The sequence below is a fragment of the Rhinolophus sinicus genome, chromosome 2 (genome assembly GCF_057876585.1).
Source record: "Rhinolophus sinicus isolate RSI-liver-muscle chromosome 2, RSI-T2T, whole genome shotgun sequence".
NCBI lineage: Eukaryota > Metazoa > Chordata > Mammalia > Chiroptera > Rhinolophidae > Rhinolophus > Rhinolophus sinicus.
The window spans coordinates 115,977,643-116,001,691 of record NC_142502.1 but is presented as its reverse complement, the minus strand read 5'-3'; the positions used below and the strand labels follow the sequence as shown (position 1 = coordinate 116,001,691).

General features: G+C 39.2%; 1 protein-coding gene across 1 annotated transcript in view; it reads right to left on the bottom strand.

The window, feature by feature from the left end:
- The window catches only part of ZC3H6 (zinc finger CCCH-type containing 6), a 54,599-nt gene that overhangs the window by 16,432 nt on the left and 14,118 nt on the right, over positions 1-24,049 (bottom strand). The window contains exons 2-4 of the mRNA XM_019714518.3: positions 19,796-19,976; positions 11,079-11,201; positions 1,986-2,262 (exon numbers count right to left, since the gene is read on the bottom strand). Coding sequence (XP_019570077.3) covers positions 1,986-2,262; positions 11,079-11,201; positions 19,796-19,976 — 581 coding nt within the window. The remainder of the gene's footprint in view (positions 1-1,985; positions 2,263-11,078; positions 11,202-19,795; positions 19,977-24,049) is intronic.

Genomic DNA, 24,049 nt, shown 5'->3' with positions numbered 1-24,049 from the left:
TTTCACTTCAAAGAATAGCATGGTAGGGATTCAGAGCTTGGCATTTTTGCATACTGGCAGGGGTATTATAAACAGTACAACATTTTTTTGGATATCAACTTGGTGTATGAATCAAATATCTTCAAATGTGTGGCTATGACTTTTGACTCAATTCTACATTTCAGAATTTATTCTTAAGAAAAATGTTTGCTGAGATGTTTTCTGAGATATGTATAACTATGCAGGGTTAATCACAGAATTTTAAAAAACTCATGCAACTTAAGTCTCAAATAATTACTATCAAACTAACCTAACAATTTCTGAGACAAATTATGGTTTATCTATTTAATTCAATAGAATGCAGGCATTAAAAGCTACTCATTAACATAAGTATAAGTTCAAAATTAAAGGGGAAAAAACAAATTACAACAGCATGTATATTTTCTTGTTAAAAATAATTGTCAGAGGGGCCGGCCCGGTGGCTCAGGTGGTTGGAGCTCCGTGCTACTAACTCCAAAGACTGCCGGTTCAATTCCCACATGGGCCAGTGGACTCGCAACCGGAAGGTTGCTGGTTCAATTCCTCGAGTCCCGCAAGGGATGGTGGGCTGTGCCCCCTGCAACTAGCAACCGCAACTGGACCTGGAGCTGAGCTGCACCCTCCAGAACTAAGACTGAAAGTACAACAACTTGAAGCTGAACGACACCCTCCACAACTAAGATTGAAAGGACAACAACTTTACTTGGAAAAAAGTCCTGGAAGTACACACTGTTCCCCAAGAAAAGTCCTGTTTCCCTTCACCAATAAAAAAATAAAATAAAATAATAATTGTCAGAAAAATTCTCAAAGAATGTATACTGAAAATGTAATAGGTAATCACCTCTAGATGTAGAGATTCAAATTATTTTGTTTTATCTTTGATCTTTGCTGGGTTATCTTTTCTACACATAGAAAAAGTGTTCTGCATTTGACCATATATTACTTTCATAATCCAGAGGGAAAACGAATGTCAAAAATAAAATGCAGTACTCAGTTCTGTAACAGAACAAACAGGGAGAGCATGGAAGGAAAAACCCCAGCTGGGAAGACATGACCAGGCCTCTACAGTCCATGTGGAATGACCCTGACACCACTGTGTCTAGACTCCAGGAACAGGCTTATATAATAATTACAGTAGCAGATGTATAAATTCCTTTCTCTTTAGTTCAGCAAAGTCTAGATTCATATTTTTCAAAGGAATGTTTCTAGGAAATCAAGAAAAAACAAAGCCATGGAAATAACCAAATTCACTTATATTTGATTCCTTTTCTCAATGCCAATTAAAGGATGGGTTGCATGCTCACTATTTAACCTTAGTCACATCTTGCTCCAGTTTTCTTGAAGCAGACACACTGACTGGCCAACTGTCAAGGTTGATTTGACCCTTAGGTGACTCACGGTTTCTATGGCAACTTGCCCTGGTCTTTCCAGGAACAATGTGCCTCAATATAGCAGATGAATAAGTGATGACTCTAGAAATTTCTTTAGATAATGTTCTTATTTCCAACTTTGAAGGATGTCCATAGTACTAAGTACACTTGCATAACAGAGATGACTGTCACATTTTAAAGCCTAAAAATAGAATAGCTCCCCAGAATTCCATCCTCGCAGGTCTAAAATATATAAAGTAATCCGTAGAGGAACAGAGACAACTGAAAAAGGTAGGTTACTTTTTCTCAGTAGACTTCTATCATACCAAAGGGGTGGGGGACAGGACATAGCAGGAAACTTGTTTTATACTTTTTAAATATTAGGATATCTTTCTAATTCAAATATTAAGATATCATGAGATTGAAATATTTGTGGATTTTTATCCTCAAGGTCTGCAAAATAAATAAAAACAAATTCAGAAACACAAGAATAAGCTGATCTAGAGAAAGGGCTAAGAAATTAAGTTTTCACTCCCATAGCTACCTGTTTTAATAAGGTTGTCATATTCAAAAACAGACTGACAGCTGCAAACTTACCTTGCTGAATTCCTTTCATTCTTGGTTTCTTCCCTGGCTCTTTAGAAAACGGTGATCCTAAAGCAGTACTGGAAGTTTCTTTAGCTTGTCTGTATTGTTTCAGCTGACTGGCAAAATCTCCCTCTGTCCCCTGACTGTAGGCGCCGAAGTTGTCATCACTGTAGGCACCGAAGTTGTCATCACTGTAGGTACTGTATTCACCATATTCCCTGCTTTTAAACTGTTTGTTATGTTGACTCTTCCTTGATGTCAGGTAGCTTCCTGATATATGTCCACGCTAAGTGAAAACAGACAATCGTTACCAGGACTTTTCAGTTATATATAGGAATTGACAGTAACACAGGACATCTCTCCTCCCCCAGAGAGTCGGGAGAAAGAAGGGGAAAGATGGTTATCACTTCTGCGTCTTGGTCAGTACCTATCTAGGACTCTATTTAAAACTAAATGCTACTCTGATATTATCGAATCCCATAGTGCTCATTGATCCTTGCTGGTCACTATGTTTTATTCACTTTTCGTTTTCCATGTACCATGTCTCAACACTTGTACACACAGGACACTTAAAAATCCATACCATAATATGTGAATTCCTTCTCCCAGGTGAACTATTAACAGAGGAGAAGCCCGTCTCCCAGGGAATCCCCCCATTGTGTGAGAAGCTGGAATAGTGCAGAGAAAACATAGCACTACCGTGTGAGAGAGGAAAAAAAAGGCTGCAGCTGAAGAGAAAATAAAACATTCTACCAACAAGTACTGGAAAACAAAAGAAAGACCTCTTCCTATCAACCTGTTGCAGAAGCCACTCCTGTAGATGTCTAGGAAGAGAAATAATAAATCAGTAATTGCCATGAATAACCAAGGCAACAAGACAGCTCAAAAAGAAAGTAAAAAGTCTCCAGAAAAGGAACTTAAAGATATGGAAATATGTGACTTACATGACAGAGAATTCAAGATTGCAGTTCTCAAAAAACTCAACGAGATGCAAGAAAACACAGAAAGGCAGTTTAATGAACTCAGAAACACAATCAAAGAACAACATGAACATTACACCAAAGAGATTGAAATTTTTAAAAAGAACCATATTGAATTTCTGGAGATTAAGAACTCAATAGAAGAAATGAAGAATGAAAAGCCCAGATTAGGTAGTAGAGTTGACCAGATGGAGGAAAGAATCAGTGACATCAACGATAGAAACCAGGAAATGACATGGATGGGAGAAGAAAGAGACTTGAGACTTAAAAGAAATGAAAGAACTCTACAAGAACTTCCCGACTCCATCAGAAAGAGCAATATAAGAATAATGGGCATACCAGAAGGAGAAGAAAGAGAGAACGGAACAGAGAGTATATACAACAAATAGTCGATGAGAACTTCCCAAACTTCTGTAAAGAACTGGATCCTTGAATCCAAGAAGCACATAGAACACCTAATTACCTCAAGCCCAACAGGCCTTCTCCAAGGCACATTGTATTGAAGCTGTCAAAAATCAACAACAAAGAAAGAATCCTCAAGGCAGCCAGGGAAAAGAAGACGGTAACCTACAAAGGGAAGCCCATTAGATTCTCATCAGATTTGTCAGCAGAAACTCTACAAGTCAGGAGGGAGTGGAACCAAATATTCAAACTATTGAAAGAGAAAAATTATGAGCCAAGAATAATATACCCAGCAAAGATATCCTTTAGGTATGAAGGAGGAATAAAGACTTTTCCAGACATACAGAAGCTGAGGGAATTTTCTAACACACGACCTGCACTACAAGAAATACTAAAGGAGGCTATTTAACCACCATCAACAGGGACAATTTGTGGCAACTAAAACATAAAAAGGTGGAGAGTAAAGGCCTGAATTGGAATATGGGAATGGAGAAAGTAGGAGTGCTAAAGAAAATGGACTACTCTAAATATCAAACTTTCTTTTACATGAACTTAAGGGGAACCACTTAAAAAAAATCCAGAACTGAAATATATACTGTAATAAAAGAAGAAACAGAGGGAAACATCATAGAATACCACCACACAGAAATAATAGACAACAACAAAAAGGCAAAGAAACAATGGAGACACAGTATTACCAGAAAACTAAAGATAGAATGACAGGAAATCCTCACATATCAATAATCACCCTAAATGTATATGGACTGAACTCACCCATAAAAAGGCACAGAGTAGCAGATTGGATCACAAAACTAAACCCAACCATATGCTGTCTCCAAGAGATGCATCTCAGCTACAAGGACAAGCATAGACTCAGTGAAAGTGTGGAAATTGACACTCCAAGCAAATGGTACCCAGAGAAAATCAGATGTAGATATACTGATATCAGGTGAAACAGACTTCAGGGTGAAAAAGGTAACAAGAGACAAAGATGGACATTTCATAATGGTAAAGGGGACTATACAACAAGAAGACGTAACAGTCATCAATATTTATGCCCCCAATCAGGGAGCACCTAAATATACCAAGCAACTACTAACAGAACTAAAGGGAGAAACTGGCCTAACACTGTTATACTGGGGGACCTAAACACATCATTTATAGCTATGGATAGATCATCCAAAAAGAAAATAAACAATGAAATAGCAGCTCTATATGAAACATTAGATGATATGGACATAACTGATACTTACAGAGCACTTCATCCTAAACATCAGACTATACATTTTTTTCTAGTGTACATGGAACATTCTCAAGGATAGACCATATACTGGGACATAAAACTAACCTCAACAATTTTAAGAAGACTGAGCTCATACCAAGCATATTCTCTGATCACAAGGCTTTGAAATTGGGTATCAACTGCAAAAAAGCAGGAAAAACCACAAATACATGGAGATTAAACAACATATATTTAAAGAAGAACGGGGTCAAAGAAGAAATTAGAGGAGAGATCAAAAGATACATAGAAACAAATGACAATGAAAATACATCCTACCAAAATTTTTGGGATGTAGCGAAAGCAATTTTAAGAGGGAAATTTATATCCTTACAGGCATATCTCAAGAAATAAGAAACCCCCCCGCAAAATAACCTCGCATTATACCTTAAAGAACTAGAAAAAGAAAAACAAATGAAACCCAAGGTCAGCAGTAGAAAGGAAATAATAAAAATCAGAGCAGAACTAAATGAAATAGGGAACAAAAGACAATAGAACAAATTAATGTAACAAAGAGCTGGTTCTTAGAAAAGATTAACAAAATTGACAAACCCTTGGCTAGACTCACTAAGATAAAAAGAGAGAAGACACTAATAAACAAAATCCGAAATGAAAAAGGGGAAGTTATCACGGATGCCACAGAAATACAAAGGATCAGCCAAGAATACTATGAAGGACTATATGTCACTAAATTCAATAACCTAGAAGAAATAGACAAGTTCTTAGAAACATATAGCCTTCCTAGGCTGAACCATGAAGAACTGGAAAATCTAAACAGACCGATCACCAGTAACAAAATTGGATCAGTCATCCAAAATCTTCCCCAAAGCTAATGTCCGGGACCAGATGGCTTCACTAGTGAATTCTACCAAACATTCAAAGAGGATCTAATACCTGCCCTGCTCAAACTCTTCCGAAAAATTGAAGAAGAGATAGTACTCCCTAACTCATTTTATGAGGCCAACATTACCGATACCAAAACCTGGTAGAGACAACACAAAAAGAGAACTACAGACCAATATCTCTGATGAATACAGATGCAAAAATCCTAAACAAAATTCTAGCAAATCGAATGCAACAATGCATTAAAAAGATTATTCATCACGACCAAGTGGGGTTCATCCCCGGGGCACAAGGATGGTTCAACACCCGCATATCCATCAATGTGATACATCACATAAACAGAATAAAGGACAAAAATCATATGATTATATCAATTGATGCAGAAAAAGCATTTGACAAGATACAACATCCATTTATGATTAACACACTTAATAAAATAGGTATGGAAGGAAAATACCTCAACATAACAAAGGCCATATATGACAAGCCCTCAGCTAATCTCATAATTAATGGTGAAAAACTGAAGCCCTTTGCTCTACGTTCAGGAACACGACAGGGCTGTCCCCTATCACCTCTGCTTTTCAACATAGTGTTGGAAGTCCTCGCCAGAGCAATCAGTCAAGAGAGAGAAATAAAAGGCATCCAAATTGGGAATGAAGAAGTTAAATTGTCACTCTTTGCATATGACATGATGCTATATATAGAAAACCCTAAAGACTCCACCAAAAAGCTACTAGAAACAATCAACGAATACAGCAAAATTGCTGGCTACAAAATCAACGTAGAAAAGTCCATTGCATTCCTATATACTAACAATGAAATCTCAGAAAAAGAAATACAAAAAACAATTCCTTTTGCAATTGCAGCAAAAAGAATAAAATACCTAGGAATAAACTTAACCAAGGATGTGAAAGACCTATATGCTGAAAACTATAAGACATTTTTAAAAGAAATTGAAGAAGACACAAAGAAATGGAAAGACATTCCGTGCTCATGGATTGGAAGAATCAACACAGTTAAAATGGCCATATTACTCAAAGCAATATACAGATTTCACGTAATCCCCATCAAAATCCAAAAGGCATTTTTTAAAGAAATAGAACAAAAAATCATCAGATTTGTTTGGAACCACAGAAGACCCCGAATAGCCAAAGCAATCTTAAGAAAAAATAACAATACTGGAGGTATCACACCCCCTGACTTTAGCTTGCACTACAGGGTTACCATAATCAAAACAGCATGGCATTGGCAGAAAAACAGACACATAGACCAATGGAATAGAACTGAGAACCCAGAAATAAAACCACATAAATATGGACAGATAATTTTTGACAAAGAAGCAAAAAACATACAATGGTGAAAAGAAAGCCTCTTCAATAAATGGTGCTGGAGAATTGGACAGCCACATGGAAAAGAATGAAACTGGACTGCTAGCTGTCACCATGTACCAAAATTAATTCAAAATGGATCAAAGACTTAAGCATAAGACCTGATACGATAAACTGCATAGAAGAAAACATAGGTACTAAACTTATGGACCTTGGGTTCAAAGAGCATTTTATGAATTTGACTCCAAAGACAAGAGAAGTAAAAGCTAAAATAAATTAATGGGACTATATCAAATTTAAAAGCTTCTGCACAGCAAAAGAAACCATTGACAAAATAAAAAGGCAACCAACTGAATGGGAGAAGATTTTTGCAAACAGTGCATCCGATAAGGGGCTAGTATCCAGAATATACAAGGAACTCATGCAACTCAACAACAAAAAGACAAACAATCCAATTGAAAAATGGGCAGAGGACCTAAGAGACATTTCTCCAAAGAGGACATACAAATGGCAAATAGACACATGAAAAAATGCTCAACATCACTAATCATCAGAGAAATGCAAATAAAAACCACAATGAGATATCACCTCACCCCAGTTAGAACGGCTATCATCAACAAGACAAATAGTAACAAGTGTTGAAGAGGCTGTGGGAAAAAACAAACCCTCATACACTGTTTGTGGCTATGGAAGACAGTGTGGAGGTTCCTCAAAAAATTACGAATAGAATTACCATATGACCCAGCAATCCCTCTCCTGGGTATCTACTCAAAAAATTTGCAAACATTTATCCATAAAGTCACGGGTGCTCCAATGTTCATTGCAGCTTTGTTTACAGTGGCCAAGACATGGAAACAACCAAAATGTCCTTTGATAGATGAATGGATAAAGAAGTTGTGGTATATGTACACAATGGAATACTATTCGGCGGTAAGAAAAGATGATGTAGGAACATTTGTGACAACATGGATGGATCTTGAGAGTGTAATGCTAAGTGAAATAAGTCAGAGAGAAAAAGCAGAGAACCATATGATTTCACTGATGTGTGGTATATAAACCAAAAGCAACAAAAGAACAAGACAAACAAATGAGAAACAAAAACTCATAGACACAGACAATAGTTTAGTGGTTACCAGAGGGTAAGGGTGGAGGGGGGTGGGAGATGAGGATAAGAGGGATCAAATATATGGTGATGGAAGGAGAACTGACTCTGGGTGGTGAACACACAATGGGATTTACAGATTATGTAATATAGAATTGTACACTTGAAATCTATGTAACTTTACTAACCATTGTCACCTCAATAAACTTTAATTAAAAAAACATAGATGTATCCCTTTCAATTGATCTCCTCCCTAGTTTTCCCAACTGAAATATTCCTAAAAGCCCTCAAATGAGGCGGACACCGGCCAGGGCCGCTTGTGCACAGGAAGGCTCGTGTCACTTGCTGAGGGCTGGTGTGGCCCGGAGTGCTCGCCACGGTGTGAGCCTCGGGAAGCCCTGAATGGAGCAGGTCACAGAGCGGCTTGGGCACTGGACTGTCTCCCTTGGCCCCGCGTACTCCTCACTCAGAAGGAACAAAACGCATGCACCAGCAGAGTCCTGCAAGGAGATAACAGCCCCGGGAAGGTTATAAGAAAAAAGACTGACTCCTCTGACCGCTGTGCTGTCTGGTTATCAGCCCACCTCCACTGCTGGCCGCGCAATCTCTGCAAACGCGGCCCCTGGGACTAGGAGCAGGAGGCGCAAAGGGAAGCCATAGCAGGTCCTCTCATTTACTAGCTGGATGTTACCACTACATTCAGTTGTGGGCCTGTGATTTTGTACAAGTTATATAGCAGATCCCTGTTATTTAAGAAAATGGGGTTTTAGGGTGTACTTAGGGCATTTTCTAATCGCAGTGAGTCAACTCTAAACACGTGGGGGAAATGGCACGGACTTTCTCTCTGCCTAACGGCAGGCTCCATTCTCCCATCAGAGCATCTTCCTCCTAAAAAACAGTACAGAAGATAAAGATAGACAAGGTGTTTTTTCTGAGGCCACAGTAGCCATTGGAGAGCTAACAATGAGTGAAGGTCACTGGACCGTCATCCAAGGAGCCGGTCACAGTCCCGAGTGAGCGGCATCAGCTGAGGTCCAGAGCACTTCCCATTATCCCTGGAATCTCAGGAGGACAAGGAGAGTCCAGAGTCTGGAAAAAGTGGACACCTTAGCAACCCCCACCTGCCAATTTGAGGGGAATCTCAAAATGTGACGCGGAGGCTGCCGGCCAACCTCAAGTCATCGCTGGCCCAGAAAGGTCTCAAGTCCTGACTCTGGAATGAAATCTGGGAAGGGAACCAGGAACCCGGCAGGAGCAGGTGAAAATCCTCTCTGGAGGAAATGAACATCCCCCGAGGCCTCAAATTATTGCCATAAAATGCACTACATTTTGCAAAAACATTGCTCAGCACACAGTACAAAAACAAACATCCAGGCAGATGAGACAAGTCCCATGAAAGAGAACCACAAAAACAGCTAATAGAAATATGGACTCCAGACACTGGATTTATTTGACACAGATTTTAAAATATCTGTGCTTGCTCTTTTCAAGTAAAAGACATGAAACTTGCAGCAGAGAACTGAAAACTATAAAACTTACTTTGAAGGTCTAAAAAGGAATCAAATGATTTCTAGATGTGAAAATACAAATGTTGAAATGAAGAACCTAATAGGTGGGTTTAAAGGCAAATCAGACCCTGGGAAGAGGAGAGGAGGGGTGAGATAGAGGTTAGAGCAAACCACAAGTGGTTAAGCATTAACCACCGGTCTGGCTGAAAGACACACAGGGGCCCTTGTGGCAATGTTTCTGTAAGTCCTTAAAATAATTATTAAAAATAGGAGTGAAAGAAACAATTTCCCAACAAATAACAGCTGAGAGACTTTATGGACAGCAAGCCTGCACTGCAAGAAATGTTAATAAAAGACTAAAAGTCCCGCAGGTTACAAGAAAATGATAACAGATTGAAACTCAGCTCTACATGAAGAAATGGAGGGAGAGCACTGGAAATGAAACATTTTTAAATTTAACTGATTTTTGAAACAAAAACAATTACATTGTGTCTGTGGGGATATACAGAGGTCATCCCCACAGACACAATGTAATTATTTTAAACACTAGAGTTATTGTTAATAAATAATAAATAACTCTAGTGTTTAAAAAAACATGAGTCACTTAAAACAAATGTGCTCTTGTCTGTGTGTAGGGACTGACTGCCATGCAGAGTGGCCCCCAGACAAGGCTATGCATTTATTGCGATACTTCTGCCACTGTTTCAAATATTCTGTACCTCCTCTTCTGCAGTTACTTTTAGTGACAGTGTATGAATCAAGAGCTCAAAAATCTGACTGCCTGATATTTTCAAATTTTAAAAATCTCTTACTTGACACTATCTGAAATAACAATGCCCATCCTGAGCATTTTTCTCATTCACTGGAAGAGTCTCCAAATGATTTTTGACTATTTCTAAACAAACAAACAAACAAACAAACAAAAATCCAACTGCAAATGATGACATTTAAGCACCACGTCAGCATTTGCTGAACAGGACTATTTGAAATTTTGCCATTAGTGGTAAAAATAATTCCAATGAATAGTTGTTAAAATGTTCTGAGAAATGAAATGGCAGCACCATTCACTCCAAAACCATGAGGCACACTGCGGATTATACACACATATATTCTAATATGCACCTAACTGGATAAAATTGTTAACTAGAGGATGATTCCTTTCAAATTTTAAAGAAGACATTTTATTAAAACCTACTTATTCGATGGCCGCTCACTGAGCAAACTCAACTATAAAGGCGGCAGAAGAGAAACACAGAAAGGGCTGGCAGACACAGTGAGGTGGTCTACACACGCAGGGGACTGTCAGTCAGCTTAAAAGGAAGGAAATTCTGCCACACGCTACAGCATGGATGGACCCTGAGGATACTTAAGTATAAAAACCAGATACTGCATGAGGTCCACCTACATGAGGCCCCTTGGGTGGGCAGACTCATGGAGACAGAAAAGAACGGTGGTCGCCAGGGGCTGGAGGGGGCTGGGGTGCTGCTGCCTAATGGGGACACAGCGTCTGTTTGGGAGGGAGACAAAGTTCTGGAGACAGATGGTGGGGATGGCTGCACAACACCATGAATGTGCTTCATGCCAGTAAATTGTACATTTAAAAATGGTTAAAATGGTAAATTTGATGTTATATATATTTTATCACAATAAAAGGTGATACCTGAGGAAATGGAATGTCATAATCCCTGTAGAAACCAGTTCTTTTCTTGTGGAAACTTTCTGTATGTTCAACATCTGAGTCAAGACTGTAGTCTGAACTGTCATCACTGGATGGAGAATTATGCTAAAAGGAAAAGCAAATAAATAGGTTACATTTGCAAAAGGAAGAAGGTCTAACTTGTAACTAGATAAGCTCGCTTCAGCCAGAGGTGCCAACCAACACATTATATTATCTAGTAGGTTCTCAAGTGTTAATTGAAAACTTCTTGCTGCAAAGGTCACCATCGAACTTCTCAACAATTTTCTGAGGAAAAGTCTTCCCCTCTTTTTTTTTTTTTTTTTTTTTTTTGTCTTCCCCTCTTTTCAAGGACTTCCTGGCAGCATTTTCCTCATCATCCCTTTGGCCCAAGGACTTCAAACAGGAAATACTGCACTAAAGTGATCTTAGGTTTACATTAATCTTAAAGACAATAAAATTGCTTTCTCATCACCAAGAAGGGTCCTAGAACATAAGTAGAGTATGAATTAATTTATTTCTACCTAAAATGGCTTTGGAGTTCTTATTCTATTGCATAAGTACCCTAAAGCTGAAAGACACCAAAACATTCCAAATTATAAATATAAGATAAATCCAACCCACAAAACTGACTGAAACACAAACCACAAGTAACTGATATGAGTGACAAATATCAAGAATAAGCTTTTCCAAGTATGAGTGCAATTTTTTAAAAAGGAAGTCACCAAATCTCCTCCATTTAGTCAAATTAACTACCCTCCAGGCTGAGCGCTCCCTTTAAAGCATGCGGAGAGCTCTGGTCAGTGAAGAGGTGGCTCTGTATTTTATGGTCCTTGCAGCACCAGTTTCCAGCCCTATAACAAACTCAGTGAAAACTGGCGGAACTACATTAAACTCTGATACTTCTAAAGCAGAAGGATGTTTTTTTCCTTTACTCCATTCTTAAATGCTCCTTTAAGGAAGACACACTGTTTTCCTCCACTTTGTTCTTCAACGTTCTGCATTTAGTTTTGTGGTGCTATTACTGTTTCTGTTGTTTGACAGGTGATACGAAGAGACGTTTTTCTAATGATGCTATGAAAGGTTTCCGGCTTAACTGACTAATCTTTGTTGGCTGGGGTTTGAAATAAATATTGTCCATTCAAAAGCCAAGCATGCTCAGTCACTACAAGTCTGCTCCTGCCCAGAGAAGAACCTGTCACTTGAGGAACACGACCTGCTAAAGGAGCTCAAACGAAGACACTGCTCCAGGAAGAAGCACCAGAGGAGAGGTTCTGATGAAGGGAGGTTAGCCAGGCCACTCCACAAGAGAGGCGAGGACTTCAGGAGCCTTCCAGAGGGCCATTAGAAAAATCTGTGTGGCTCACAGGTAGGCGTAAGAGGCAGAGTAACCACTGACCTGAAACTAGCAATTGGTCTACATTACAAATGGCTGGAAATTGCAGAGCGTAATTAAAAATTATTCAAATCTTAAGTGAAAAGGATGGTACACGTTTTTATTTCAGAATTTTTGGTTCCTTTTTTCCCCCTTCCTTTTTTGGTATTGTTTGGTATCTATTTAGTGTTTGAAAATGTTACTTTAATTTTTGTTATTTTACTTATAAATACACTGGTGGATTATTTCCTTCAATGTGCTAGCGTAAGTACTAAAGTTCAAGTCTAAATTATGTTTTCTACAGAACTCTTTAATAACAAACAATATAACACCACCTCACGGTGAGTGAAGAGGGCAAAAGACATATAATTTAAGAACTAATAAACAGGGAGCCACTTAGTGACCTCCTTACATATTCAAATAGTGCCAGAATTTAGGACTTCAGTGACTGCTCCAAACATGCCATCCTTTCCCCCTTTTTTGCTTTTGTAGTCTCTGTGTCTCTTTGGCCAACTAGCTAATTCCTACCTGCCCTTCAAGCCTTCCACCAACGAACTCCATGTCCAATAGGAAGAGGATTTACTACAGACCAGTACACAGCAATCAATTAAAATGACACGCTGGAAGATTTGTCAGTAACATGTTTATCTGTAATATTAGGTGAAAATACAAAATATAAACAGTATGTCTCCAATATTAAGAAAAAAAATCACAGAAAAAAAAGACTTGAAAGGAATATACCAAAATGTTAACAGTGGTCTAGTAGGTTTAATTTGGTGGGTGTCATTTTCTTTTTTATGTTTCTGAAGTGTCTAATTTTCTTGGAGTACATAGCTTTTACCTTGGGGAAAAAAGACTGTTTTTAGACTATATTCAAAGACGCGTGAAATTTTTTTCTGATTTCCTCCATCACTAAGCAGACACTCATCCAGTACTTTTCAGAGACATGCTGAGATTCCTCGAGATGGTGACGGGGGAGAAGGCTTCTCCCACTTCTGAGTCTTTCCCACCTCATTGTAAGCTGCTTTGCCCTAAGCGCCCAAGGGCCCTGCTCTCCTCACTGTGCCCCTAGGAGATCACTCTGTGAAGGCTTCCGCTTTCACGAACCTTTCAAAACTACTCCCAACAACATGTCCCAACAGAAACTCTCCTCCCTGTATTTCCAAGTCATTCAGCAGGATTCCCTAGGGATAGTGCATCTGTGCCTCAAACTCATTATCTCTAAATTAAAATCCATACCCTTTCTTCTAACTGTCTGGCTTTGATCTATGAGTAACATTATCACACTCCTTGGCTGAAAATGTGGGTGACACCTCTGATTCCTTCCTTCCAGTCCTCTCTAAGCTTCATTAATTCCTTCTATGGGATTTCTTAGATTTCTTTATTTCTCACCATTCTTACTACCACAAACTCGGATCAGCTGCTCGTCCTGCAAACTGTCAAACAAATTCCAGTATAGTCTGTTTGAAACAGAGCAAATACAGTATCAATATTATATTATATGCCAGCACCAGCCTAAGAATAACATCTCAAAGACTATACACCGACTGTTGTCTCTGGGGGTGATATACAGGCCCTTCTCTTTTTACTTCTGTCGTAATTGAATTTTTAAATGATTAACTTCATGTTGGTTTGGTAATTTGAACAAAGAGTACACGAGTGGACTTCCACGGCTGTCTCCTGGACCGTCTGCCTCTCATCTCAAACGCCCCGTCTACCCAGCACCCCACTGCTCCTGCTGGTTGACCTCCCTGAAATGCCAACCACGCGAGCCAGGCTTTCTCACCTGAAGTTTTCCTCACACTGGCGCAGCAATGCTAAGCTACGCCACTACTTTCAAGACCGCCCATAGTCCCAGCTCCTGTACAGAGAGCATGCCTAGACCTTGCCTGTTCCGAGGTCTTCCATGTATGAATCACATGGCATCTCCCATCACTGAAAACATTTCCTTCTCTCTTTCTTGCAAATCCCATTTTTCACATCAATTCTAATCCTTACCACTCTCTCACTTTTCTCACTGTATTTTGTTATTTGAACCGTACAATTAGCACATTGCAAAATATCTAACTTTATAGTTAGCACTTTATTACATACTATTTCATTTGATAATTGTTTCATAATTAATGATCAATGTCCCTAATCTCACCAAATAAAATCAAAGCTCTTTGTAGACAGAGTTATGTATTTTTCTTCTTCTTTAATCATAGCATTGGTCAATACATTCTTATGTATTACCTGATTATTTCAGGCTTGTTGAAGTTTATAGACAAATAAATGAACAAATCTTACAAGGAGAAAGTTTAATAAAGTTAACCTAAAGTGGTCTGAGCAGTAGCTACAGAGTCCCAGGAGGAAGAGGTATTGATCTGAGCTTTCCTACCTGAGCTCATGGAACCTTCTAGCCTAGACCCCTCCAGGGCAGTCAATAAGACAGAGGCCTGGGTACAATGTCCTGTAATGTTTCTAACAGAAGTTACCAATTTTCTGACAACGAAGTGGATGCTAGACTGCATCCTCTTCATTAAGTTGCATTACTTGCTTTCTAATGCAAAAATCAAGGAGATATGTGTACACTTTGAACCAGCAGGAAGAATCTGTGGGTTCAGTAGAGATGGACTCTTCTCATACTGCCAGTCGGGCCTCGTCTTGTCCCTAAAACTTTAGTTCTCTTGCACTGCAGGTCCTCGAGTGAGAGCCAGAGGGGAGTACAGAGTCTTTCTTTTTTGTAGTTGTGTCCCTTTTACTTTTGTACTTTTATGAAGAGAAGTTTCTTAATTCCTCACTGTACTGAGAACTTGGATCACAGTTAAGAAAGGGTCTCCAGTCCCAAGTGGGGGACCTCACCCGTCTTTTATTCTAATACGTGTACTGTTTCATGTTTTTACATGCACATTTGTGACCAATCTGGAATTATCCATGATGTTGGAAATGAATCCACTTTTACGTCCATTGTTACTACCCAATTCTCTCACCACTCCTTATTAAAAAGTGCATCTTCTCATACTGGTTTGAGGTACCCCTTAATCATATACTATTTTCCACCAGCATTCAGTCAGTCTAAGCTTTCTGCTGCCCTGGTCTACTTTCCCATGCCCCAGCATCACACTGCTTGAATACCCGAGGCTTTACTGGGCTGTAGTACGAGGTTCACCTCACATGTTCTTCCTTTTTAGGTTTTCTGATCTATTCTTGGATGGCAGTTTTTAAAGTTGGTCCATAAGTTCATTGTTCCTCCTGCCCTCAAGAAGTGAAGGTTCATCCCTCTCCCCTTGAGTGGGGGCTAGACTTAGAAATCTATTTCTAGCAAACAGAATCTCAGAAGTGATGGCATATCACCTCTGAGATCAGGTTATAAAAAGACTGTGGCTATCACCATGAAGGCTTGCCTGCTCTGCCAGGTCACTTGCTTGAGAGGAAGCCAGCTGGCACCATGAGGATACTGAGGCAGCCTGCAGACGGTCCACATGGCGGGCCAGGAACTGAGCCCCACCAGGAGCCACAAGAGTGAACTTGGACGAGGATCCCGCCTCAGTCAAGCCTGGAGACGACTGCAACCTCCCAGAAAGGCTAAGTCAGAACCACCCAGTTAAGCCACACCCGCAGTCCTGACCCACAGAGACTGGGAGATGAGTTTTTGCAGGTTTAAGCTTCTAAGTTTGGGGTAGTGTGTTTGCAGTAGTAGTTATGGACACAGACGGTGACCTCTACTTAAAGGTGGATGGTTTGGGAACCAGGCAGCAGGTGCCACTGGGACTTTAAAGGGGCATCAGTGAAAGACTAAACTGCATCGAATGACTTAATAAACCTTTAGATTTTGAGGCAACTTAAAGGAATGTGAGAGACATCTTATTAAAACTGGAGGAAGGGCGATCCTTGCTATGTAGTGGCAGAAAATTTAGCAACACTGTCATGTTCAGGAACATGGAAAGCAGACAACTTGTCTAATGAACTAGATGATCTGGTTAAGGTTTTCAAGGAAAACGTTCAAAATATCCACGTATGAGGGAAGACAGATAAATTAAGGGAGGACTGTTACAAAAAGGAGCCAGGACTTGATGGTTTTGAAAGTTCTTAGCCTCAATTTTATTTTTGCTTTTCTTTTTTTCTTGGTTTGTTTTCCCAATGATTCCTACATGTTGCTGATCTTAAAAAACAAAACAAAACAAAAACTACTGTTTTTCCATTCTAATTCATTAGGTTCTGCTTGTAACTTAAGTCCTTCCTTTTTATTTCTTTCGACTTGGTTTGCTGTTTTCTACCTTTGATACTGTAATTGTATAATTTTTTTTCTCATAATTGCTTTAGCTCTATCCTATACTTATATGTCATGGTTTTATCATCATTTTCATAAAATTCTGCAGTTCTAATCTGTGTTTCTCTCGTGTTCCACAGGCAATTTAGAATTTGAATTCGAAAACAGAAAGGTATTTTTGTTTTTTGACTTTGTTACTAATGTCTAGTTTTATTGAAGTGTGGTTTAATATTGTTCTTTGTGCTATTTCTACTCTATCGAATTAATTGGAGTTTTCATTATAGCCTATGATGTGGTTCATTTTTATGAATATTCCTTGTATACTTGAGATTAAGATGTATTCTCAGGATTCAGAGTTTATTATTAAAGATGTAATATCTTTTTAATATCCTTACCACCTTTCCATCAACTTGTTTGGTTGAGAGAGGCATTCTGGTGTGTCTCCTGTTATTAGAGTATTCCTGTTATTTCTTCTTGCAGCTCCTTCAGCCCTTGCTTTATGAAAGTTGATGTTTTGGGGGATATGAAATATTAATAACTTATATCTTCACTATGCACTGTAACCCTTAACATTGTAACAATGCCCTCCTTTGTTTCCTTCAATGCCTTTTGGCCTAAATTTGATTTTTTCCGCTATCAGCACTGTGATCTCTACCTTCTCTTACTCTGCATGTGCCCAGGATAGCTTTGCCCATTTTTAAATCTTTCTCTAAGCTCTCTTCCAGCTTAGAGTTGGATTTTGCATTGTTGGGGGTATACCTTTTGGTATTTAGAAAGACGGGTGTTTTTGTTTCAATTATTTCCTCCAGATTGCGTTTCCCACTAACCTGCATCCTGGCCCCTCTGTGCATACTATTTGTTTACTAATAGAACCAGTACTGAAATTAGGCAGGACCCTCTTCTTCTACTTTCCCTCTTTCAGCCCAGGATAATAATTTGAAGTATACTCTTTCATTCTCAGTTAATAACTATTAGGCAATAAATAACTTATTCTGCTTATCATGTACTCGTCTGCTTTTCCTGACAATTTTTTACAGTTGTCATGTTCCAAATCATAGCATGCTGTCCACCATATGCCCATCATTTAGTCTTAGTTTTACAAGTAAGTAAGTGTGTGTGTGTGTGTGTGTGTAGATCATTCTTGCTTTCTCACCAAGTCATTTTGATTCTACAAGAAGGCTCATGATAACAATATTTCCTGAGTTCTATCACAGACACTTTTTCTGAAGTTTCTATTTGAAGGTCAGTATTCAGCTGGATATAAACTCTATGGCTCACATTATCTTCTGGCATAAAATGTTGATATCAAAATTTGTTATACAAGTCTGGTTTTCTTTTCTTAATAAGGGACTTGATCTTTTTTCTTAGATGACCAAATGACTTTCCCCTCAAATCCTATTTATTCTGTTTGACCATAGTTTGTATTGTTTTTTCAAATCACTTTGAAATATTAGGTTAAATTTTTCATCTTTTGTGGACATTCTTTTCTGGAAGAATATTATTCTCTTTTTTTAATATAAATAACTTAAATGGATCATGGTCCTATCTTGTTGCTCAAGTATAAAAGGAGAAATGGGCCAGAAAGTTTTCTTAGCTTCATTTCTCTAGGGTTATTTCTTCTGTTGGTAGTGTGAAGTATTTACAAATATGGTTGTGTATCTTCTGAAATACAGCATCCCTGCTCCCTTCCGCCATTTATCTGACCATTTCTCTCCTTGGCCCTAGTGTGTGTGTCCTCTCAGTTCAGATTCTGCTCCAGCAGTCATGTCCTCAGTGTGGGGCTGTCCTCGGAAAGAAATTGGGTTGATGGGTATGAGGAGTTCACAAGGCCCAGACTATTCCAGCACCATCCCCCTACATGTGGTCAGTGTATCCTCTCGGGTGAACTGGGACTAGAAAAGCCCAAGTTTCCGTTGCTGTCCTGTCTGGCCCACAGACTTCCTGTTCACTGGGCACTCCGCCATTTGAGATGAACACCTGTTGCAATTTGTTTTCTGGAACTTCCTTTACCTTTCCTCTGCTTCACTGTGCAGTTGTTGTCTATGGTTTGGTCTTCCCATTTGTATTTTTGACATTTGTGGGGATAACTTGCTTCATTTTTTGTGTGGATGCTGCCAGTGAGGTTTTGGTTTTGCTATCCTAATTGCTCTGTTTTTATGGGAGAAATTCAGGGAATTTCAAAAACTACTGTACCACTGCTGCCAACTTTCCCGAGTCCTATCTGCATCAGCCCCCTCTTTTTCTCCACCTTAATCCACATTATCCATCTAGCACTCTACTGTTTTTTGATAGCATTTGTTTATTGCCTCTCTCTCCTTCCCTTTTCAATGTAATCTCTATAAGAGCAGAGACCACTTCCCTCATTATCACCCCCAGCAAACAACAGATTTCCACAGCAAGCACGGATGACACATGTGAATGAATGAAGAAATGAACGCACAACACCAGTGCACTGATCTATTATCTGTAGAGTGAAACTTTCTTTCCTTAAGCTTTGGCACCTTACAAGCTTCCATCAATTAAAAAGGTTTAGTTTGGGGCTGGCCCGGTGGCACAGGCAGTTGGAGCTCCGTGCTCCTAACTCCAAAGGCTGCCAGTTCGATTCCCACATGGGCCAGTGGGCTCTCAACCACAGGTTGCCGGTTAGACTCCCGCAAGGGATTGTGGGCTGCGCCCCCTGCAACTAACAACAGCAACTGGGCCTGGAGCTGAGCTGCGCCCTCCACAACTAAGATTGAAAGAACAACAACTTGATTTGGAAAAAGACCTGGAAGTACACACTGTTCCCCAATAAGTCCTGTTCCCCTTCCCCAATAAAATCTTAAAAAAAAAAAAAAAGTCATTAACCGGTTAAAAAAAAAATTTAATTTGCATTAAAAGCTGCCTTGATTTTTTTTCAAATCTTTAACATAATTCAAACAATCTTCACGTTCAGAAAATTTATTGATCACATAAATAAAAAGATCTAATCCATATGTTTTGTAAGGAAATAGGCAGGATTTATACTTCTTAATTTTTGGTATTTTATGTATCATAAAAATGTCCCCAAAGAATAAAAAGTAGATTGTAACTAACCTTATGTTTCTCACGTTTTCTCCTTTTGGATTTTTTCTTTTCTCTTTCTTTCTTGTGTTTTTTTCTTGATTTTCTGTAGGCTTTCTCATTTTTCTGCTTCTCATCCTCTTTTGCTTCCTGTTCTTGTGTTTCTTCGAATCCTGCATCATCTATTTCACCATCTTCTAGCTCGCCATCTTCTCTGTAGAAGACAATGAAAACTGTGATTTTCAAATGTCAATTCTAAATAAAATCTTATAGAAACATTTCCAAAAGAAAAAAAGCACGTGCCAAGAATTTAAGTTTTATTAATTTAGATCAGGTTTGACAAACTTTCTGTAAAGGGCCCGATAGCAAATATTTTAAATTTGCAGACCACATATGGTTTCTATCATAAATTCTCCCTCTTCGTTTTAAATAGCCCTTCAAAAATGTAAGAAGCAGCCTCAGGAGCCAAAGTTTGCCAACTCTCTGATTTAGATTAAGATTACTGACTCTCACAAAATGAACACATTAATGCAGTGCCATCCCAAAGGACTGCAATAGTTACCATTCACCAAACAGCCTTTAAAAAAAGTGAAACTGAAATACCTTAGGAAGCAAACACTCTTAAGTACAGGGAGGGATTTTTTAACTTAGGGGCCTTCAGACATCTATAAATACTTTTAAAACTAAAGCAATCTATATTAATTCTCATCATCAGAGAACAAAAAGCAAGCACATTCCAATAAGTAGAGAGGTAATAAAGCGTTAGCCACAAAAGCAGGATAGTAAATTCCTCAACTTGAATCTGTAAAAAATACTCATAGTAAAACCACAAATCTAATTCTACTTTCCAAATACTAGTATACCTTTTCTATTATGGAGACTGAATCCTAGAAACAAACCTTTATAGTGACATTTTTATAGTTGTAGAAGCCAAAAATGCTTATTGCTAGTATTTCAAATGCAAATTAACCAGTTGATCTATGTGGGAGGATAAATAAAATAGCTTTAACATTTAATGCAGTTTCCATACCGTTTGAAAAAACACAAATTACGAGAAATAATATAGGTGCAGAAAGACAAATGTCTTGTGTGACTGGAGGCCAATGAAAAGCGCCCGAGCTGCGGTGTGTGTTTTTTATGTGTTCCCCCCTGCCTTTCTTCAGCCTCCCTCCCCCACTCCGGTTCAAGCCGTTGTTTCTCAGTCTAGTTGTGTAGGACACAGCTCCCTGGCCCATGCTGGTATTGAGCTTTGTGCTCCCCCCAGCTGGGGCAGTCGGTCACCAGTCATCGGTCGGCCGCTCAAAGCAGCTCATGGCAGCTCATGCCAACCTCCGGCTGCTCACAGCAGCCCAGCTCCAAGGAGAGCCATTGCATTGTTTACAATCTTAGCTGTAGAGGGCGCAGCTCACTGGCCCATGTTGGAATCGAACCGGCAACCTAGGAGTTAGGAGCTCGAAGCTACAACCACCTGAGCCACTGAGCCGGCCCCAGTGTGTGTTTTTTAAATAAACTCTACAATTACTAGGAATGAGTGGTTTCTGAAGTGCAAAGCTGATCATGTCATTCTCCTGCTAAAAGTCTTCAGTGATGATGTGGTATCTCATGTTTGCTTCAAAACAATGCACTGGGGATGGAGGAAGTGGCCTCAACAAACTTGGCCATGAGCTGGTAATTGCTGGATGGTGGGGTATGTATATGAGGGTTCATGCTACTATCCTCACTACCTGTGTTTGAAGTTTTCAGTGATAAAAGGCGGTACTGGCGACTCCCTTCTGACCCAAGGAGGGTATCAAATGTCCCCGATATTGCCAAAGGCCCTTTATAATCGAGTACCTGTGACCTGGCCACTTCTGATTTCCCCACTCTTAGCCTGAAAGACTGCCTCAAAGACTCCCACTGTCCTGCTCCTCTCAGCACCCACCCCACTCATGTACCTGGCTCGCCCCAATTCAATCTCTAGGACCCAGTTTAGATGCTACTTCCTCTGAGGTGTCTCCACTGACTACCCAGGTTTAGGTGAGATGCTCCATCCGAAGTCATGCCCCCATATTCTCATTTCTTTACTACCACACTCTGCAAATTATATGCCAATGACTTGTTCACTGGTTGGTGAATGCAGGGCATGCGACTATATAAAGACAATTAAGTTCACAAACTCATCCTAGAAAAAGTGCTGCATACCTCATTGCTGAATATCACTATGGTCACCTTCGAAATACTCCCCCTGGGAAGCTATGCACTGAGGCCAGTACCTAGCCCACCCTTCAAAGCCATTTTGGAACTCTTTTTCTGGAATGGCCATCAGAGCTGTCATTGTATTAACCTTGATGTCCTGAATCTCATCAAAATGTCTTTCTTTCAGTATTTCCTTTCTCTTCAGGTAAAGAAAGAAGTCACCGGGGACCAGATCAGGTGAGTAGGGAGGATGTTCCAATACAGTTATTTGTTTACTGGCTAAAACCTCCCTCACAGACAGTGCCGTGTGAGCTGGTGCATTGTCGTGATGCAAGAGCATGAGTTATTGGTGCAAGTTCAGGTTGTCTAACTTTCTCATGCAGCCTTTTCAGCACTTCCAAATAGTGAACTTGGTTAACTGTTTGTCCAGTTGGTACAAATTCATAATGAATAACCCCTCTGATATTAAAAAAAGTAGCAACATCATTGCAAAAAGTTCGTGAACTTAATTGTCAGACCTCGTATCTCCAGCCCCTAGCATGGCGCCCTGCTGTCCACTGAATATACAGTACCCACCACTCCTGCCACTGTAGAGCACGCCTGTGACATCACCCTAAACCGACTGTGAAATCAATGTTATTTCCCCCAGGTTTCTATTACAAAATCAAGTTATCCAGTTAGGTGAACTTAAAATTTATTGGAGGTAGGCGTGGCATTCTGGCTGTTTTAATAAAAAAGTTCTGAACTTTTATAATACCATAAAACCTTATGGCCCAAGAAAAATGAATGCATATATTCACCAAAAAACAAGTATAAGAATGTCCTCAGCAGCTTCAGGAATAATAATAAAAACCTGTAAACAACAATACAAATTTCTACGAACAGGTGAATGATAAATAGATTGTGCCTTATTTACATAATGCATACTACAAAGCAAAAACTACCCTACTACTATATACAACATGAATGAATCCTACAGATGAAGCACAAGAAGCCAGCCACGAGAGACTACTGTTAGGTTCCATTGGTATGCACCGTGACTCCATGGCGCCATAAGTCAGAATAGTGATCGCCTCCCGGAGGGCCATAACTGACACACACAGTGTACTAAGGAGCCTTCGGGGTGTTAAGATGCTCTGTGCATTATCTGTATGGTGAATACTACAGACACAGACGTGAAAATTCATCAAGCTGTACATTTAAGAAAGGCGTGCTTTACTGTTCCTATTTATACCACAATAAAATTTAAAATACAAACAGTAACAAAACCCTATCGGTGTTCTCTTTTACCACCTCTCCTCCAACTTGAGTTCCTTAAAGCATTTTTACATCTTAAAACTACTGATTCTGGTTTAGCATTTTGACTAGAGCTATTTAAATACATAAAGTGCTCAAGCTAAAAATGTTGCATGTAACTTATGTCCTACTTTACATAAATTCTTTCACTGTGAAATGTAGGGCATTTACATTTGTTATTAGACATAAAACTGAATTTTTAAAAAATTTTCTCTCACCTCCCTTAGCCTTTTTATCATTGCAGCGTTCATACAATAAAAAGTTTAAACTTGTGAATTTGTTTGGTTACAAAAAGGGGGCGAGAACAAGGAAATAACAGTGATCCACACTTCTATCAACTTCTTCCAAAAGCTTTCGGCACATATGGAAAGCATGTGTGACATAAAGGAAAGAGAAGGAGACTTAATGGAAGGAAAGATGGATTCTAAGTCCAGCTGTCACCAAGATAAAATAAAGCTCCCTTAACGGAGCACCTATTGCTATATTGGTTACTTACTGATCTAGCTGTGAAAGTGAAAAACAGAAGGCGTAATGGAAGTGATTGAGTGCTCGCATGTCTAGATTTTGAATTAGCTCAACACTATCATGAAAGCTGTTTTGTTTACTAAACCCAAGAAAATTTTTAAAATCTGATAAATCAAAAAGAGAAGTTCCTAGGTAAATTATATATGGATGACTTTATTAATGTAAAAATAATAGAGTGATTATGTCCATTTCTGGAAGACTTATGTTCATGGTTATGAACATTAAATAACTGTCCAGTGAATAAAATTATTTTTAAAAGAATTTATCTCTTAGACAAATTCATGGAGACAG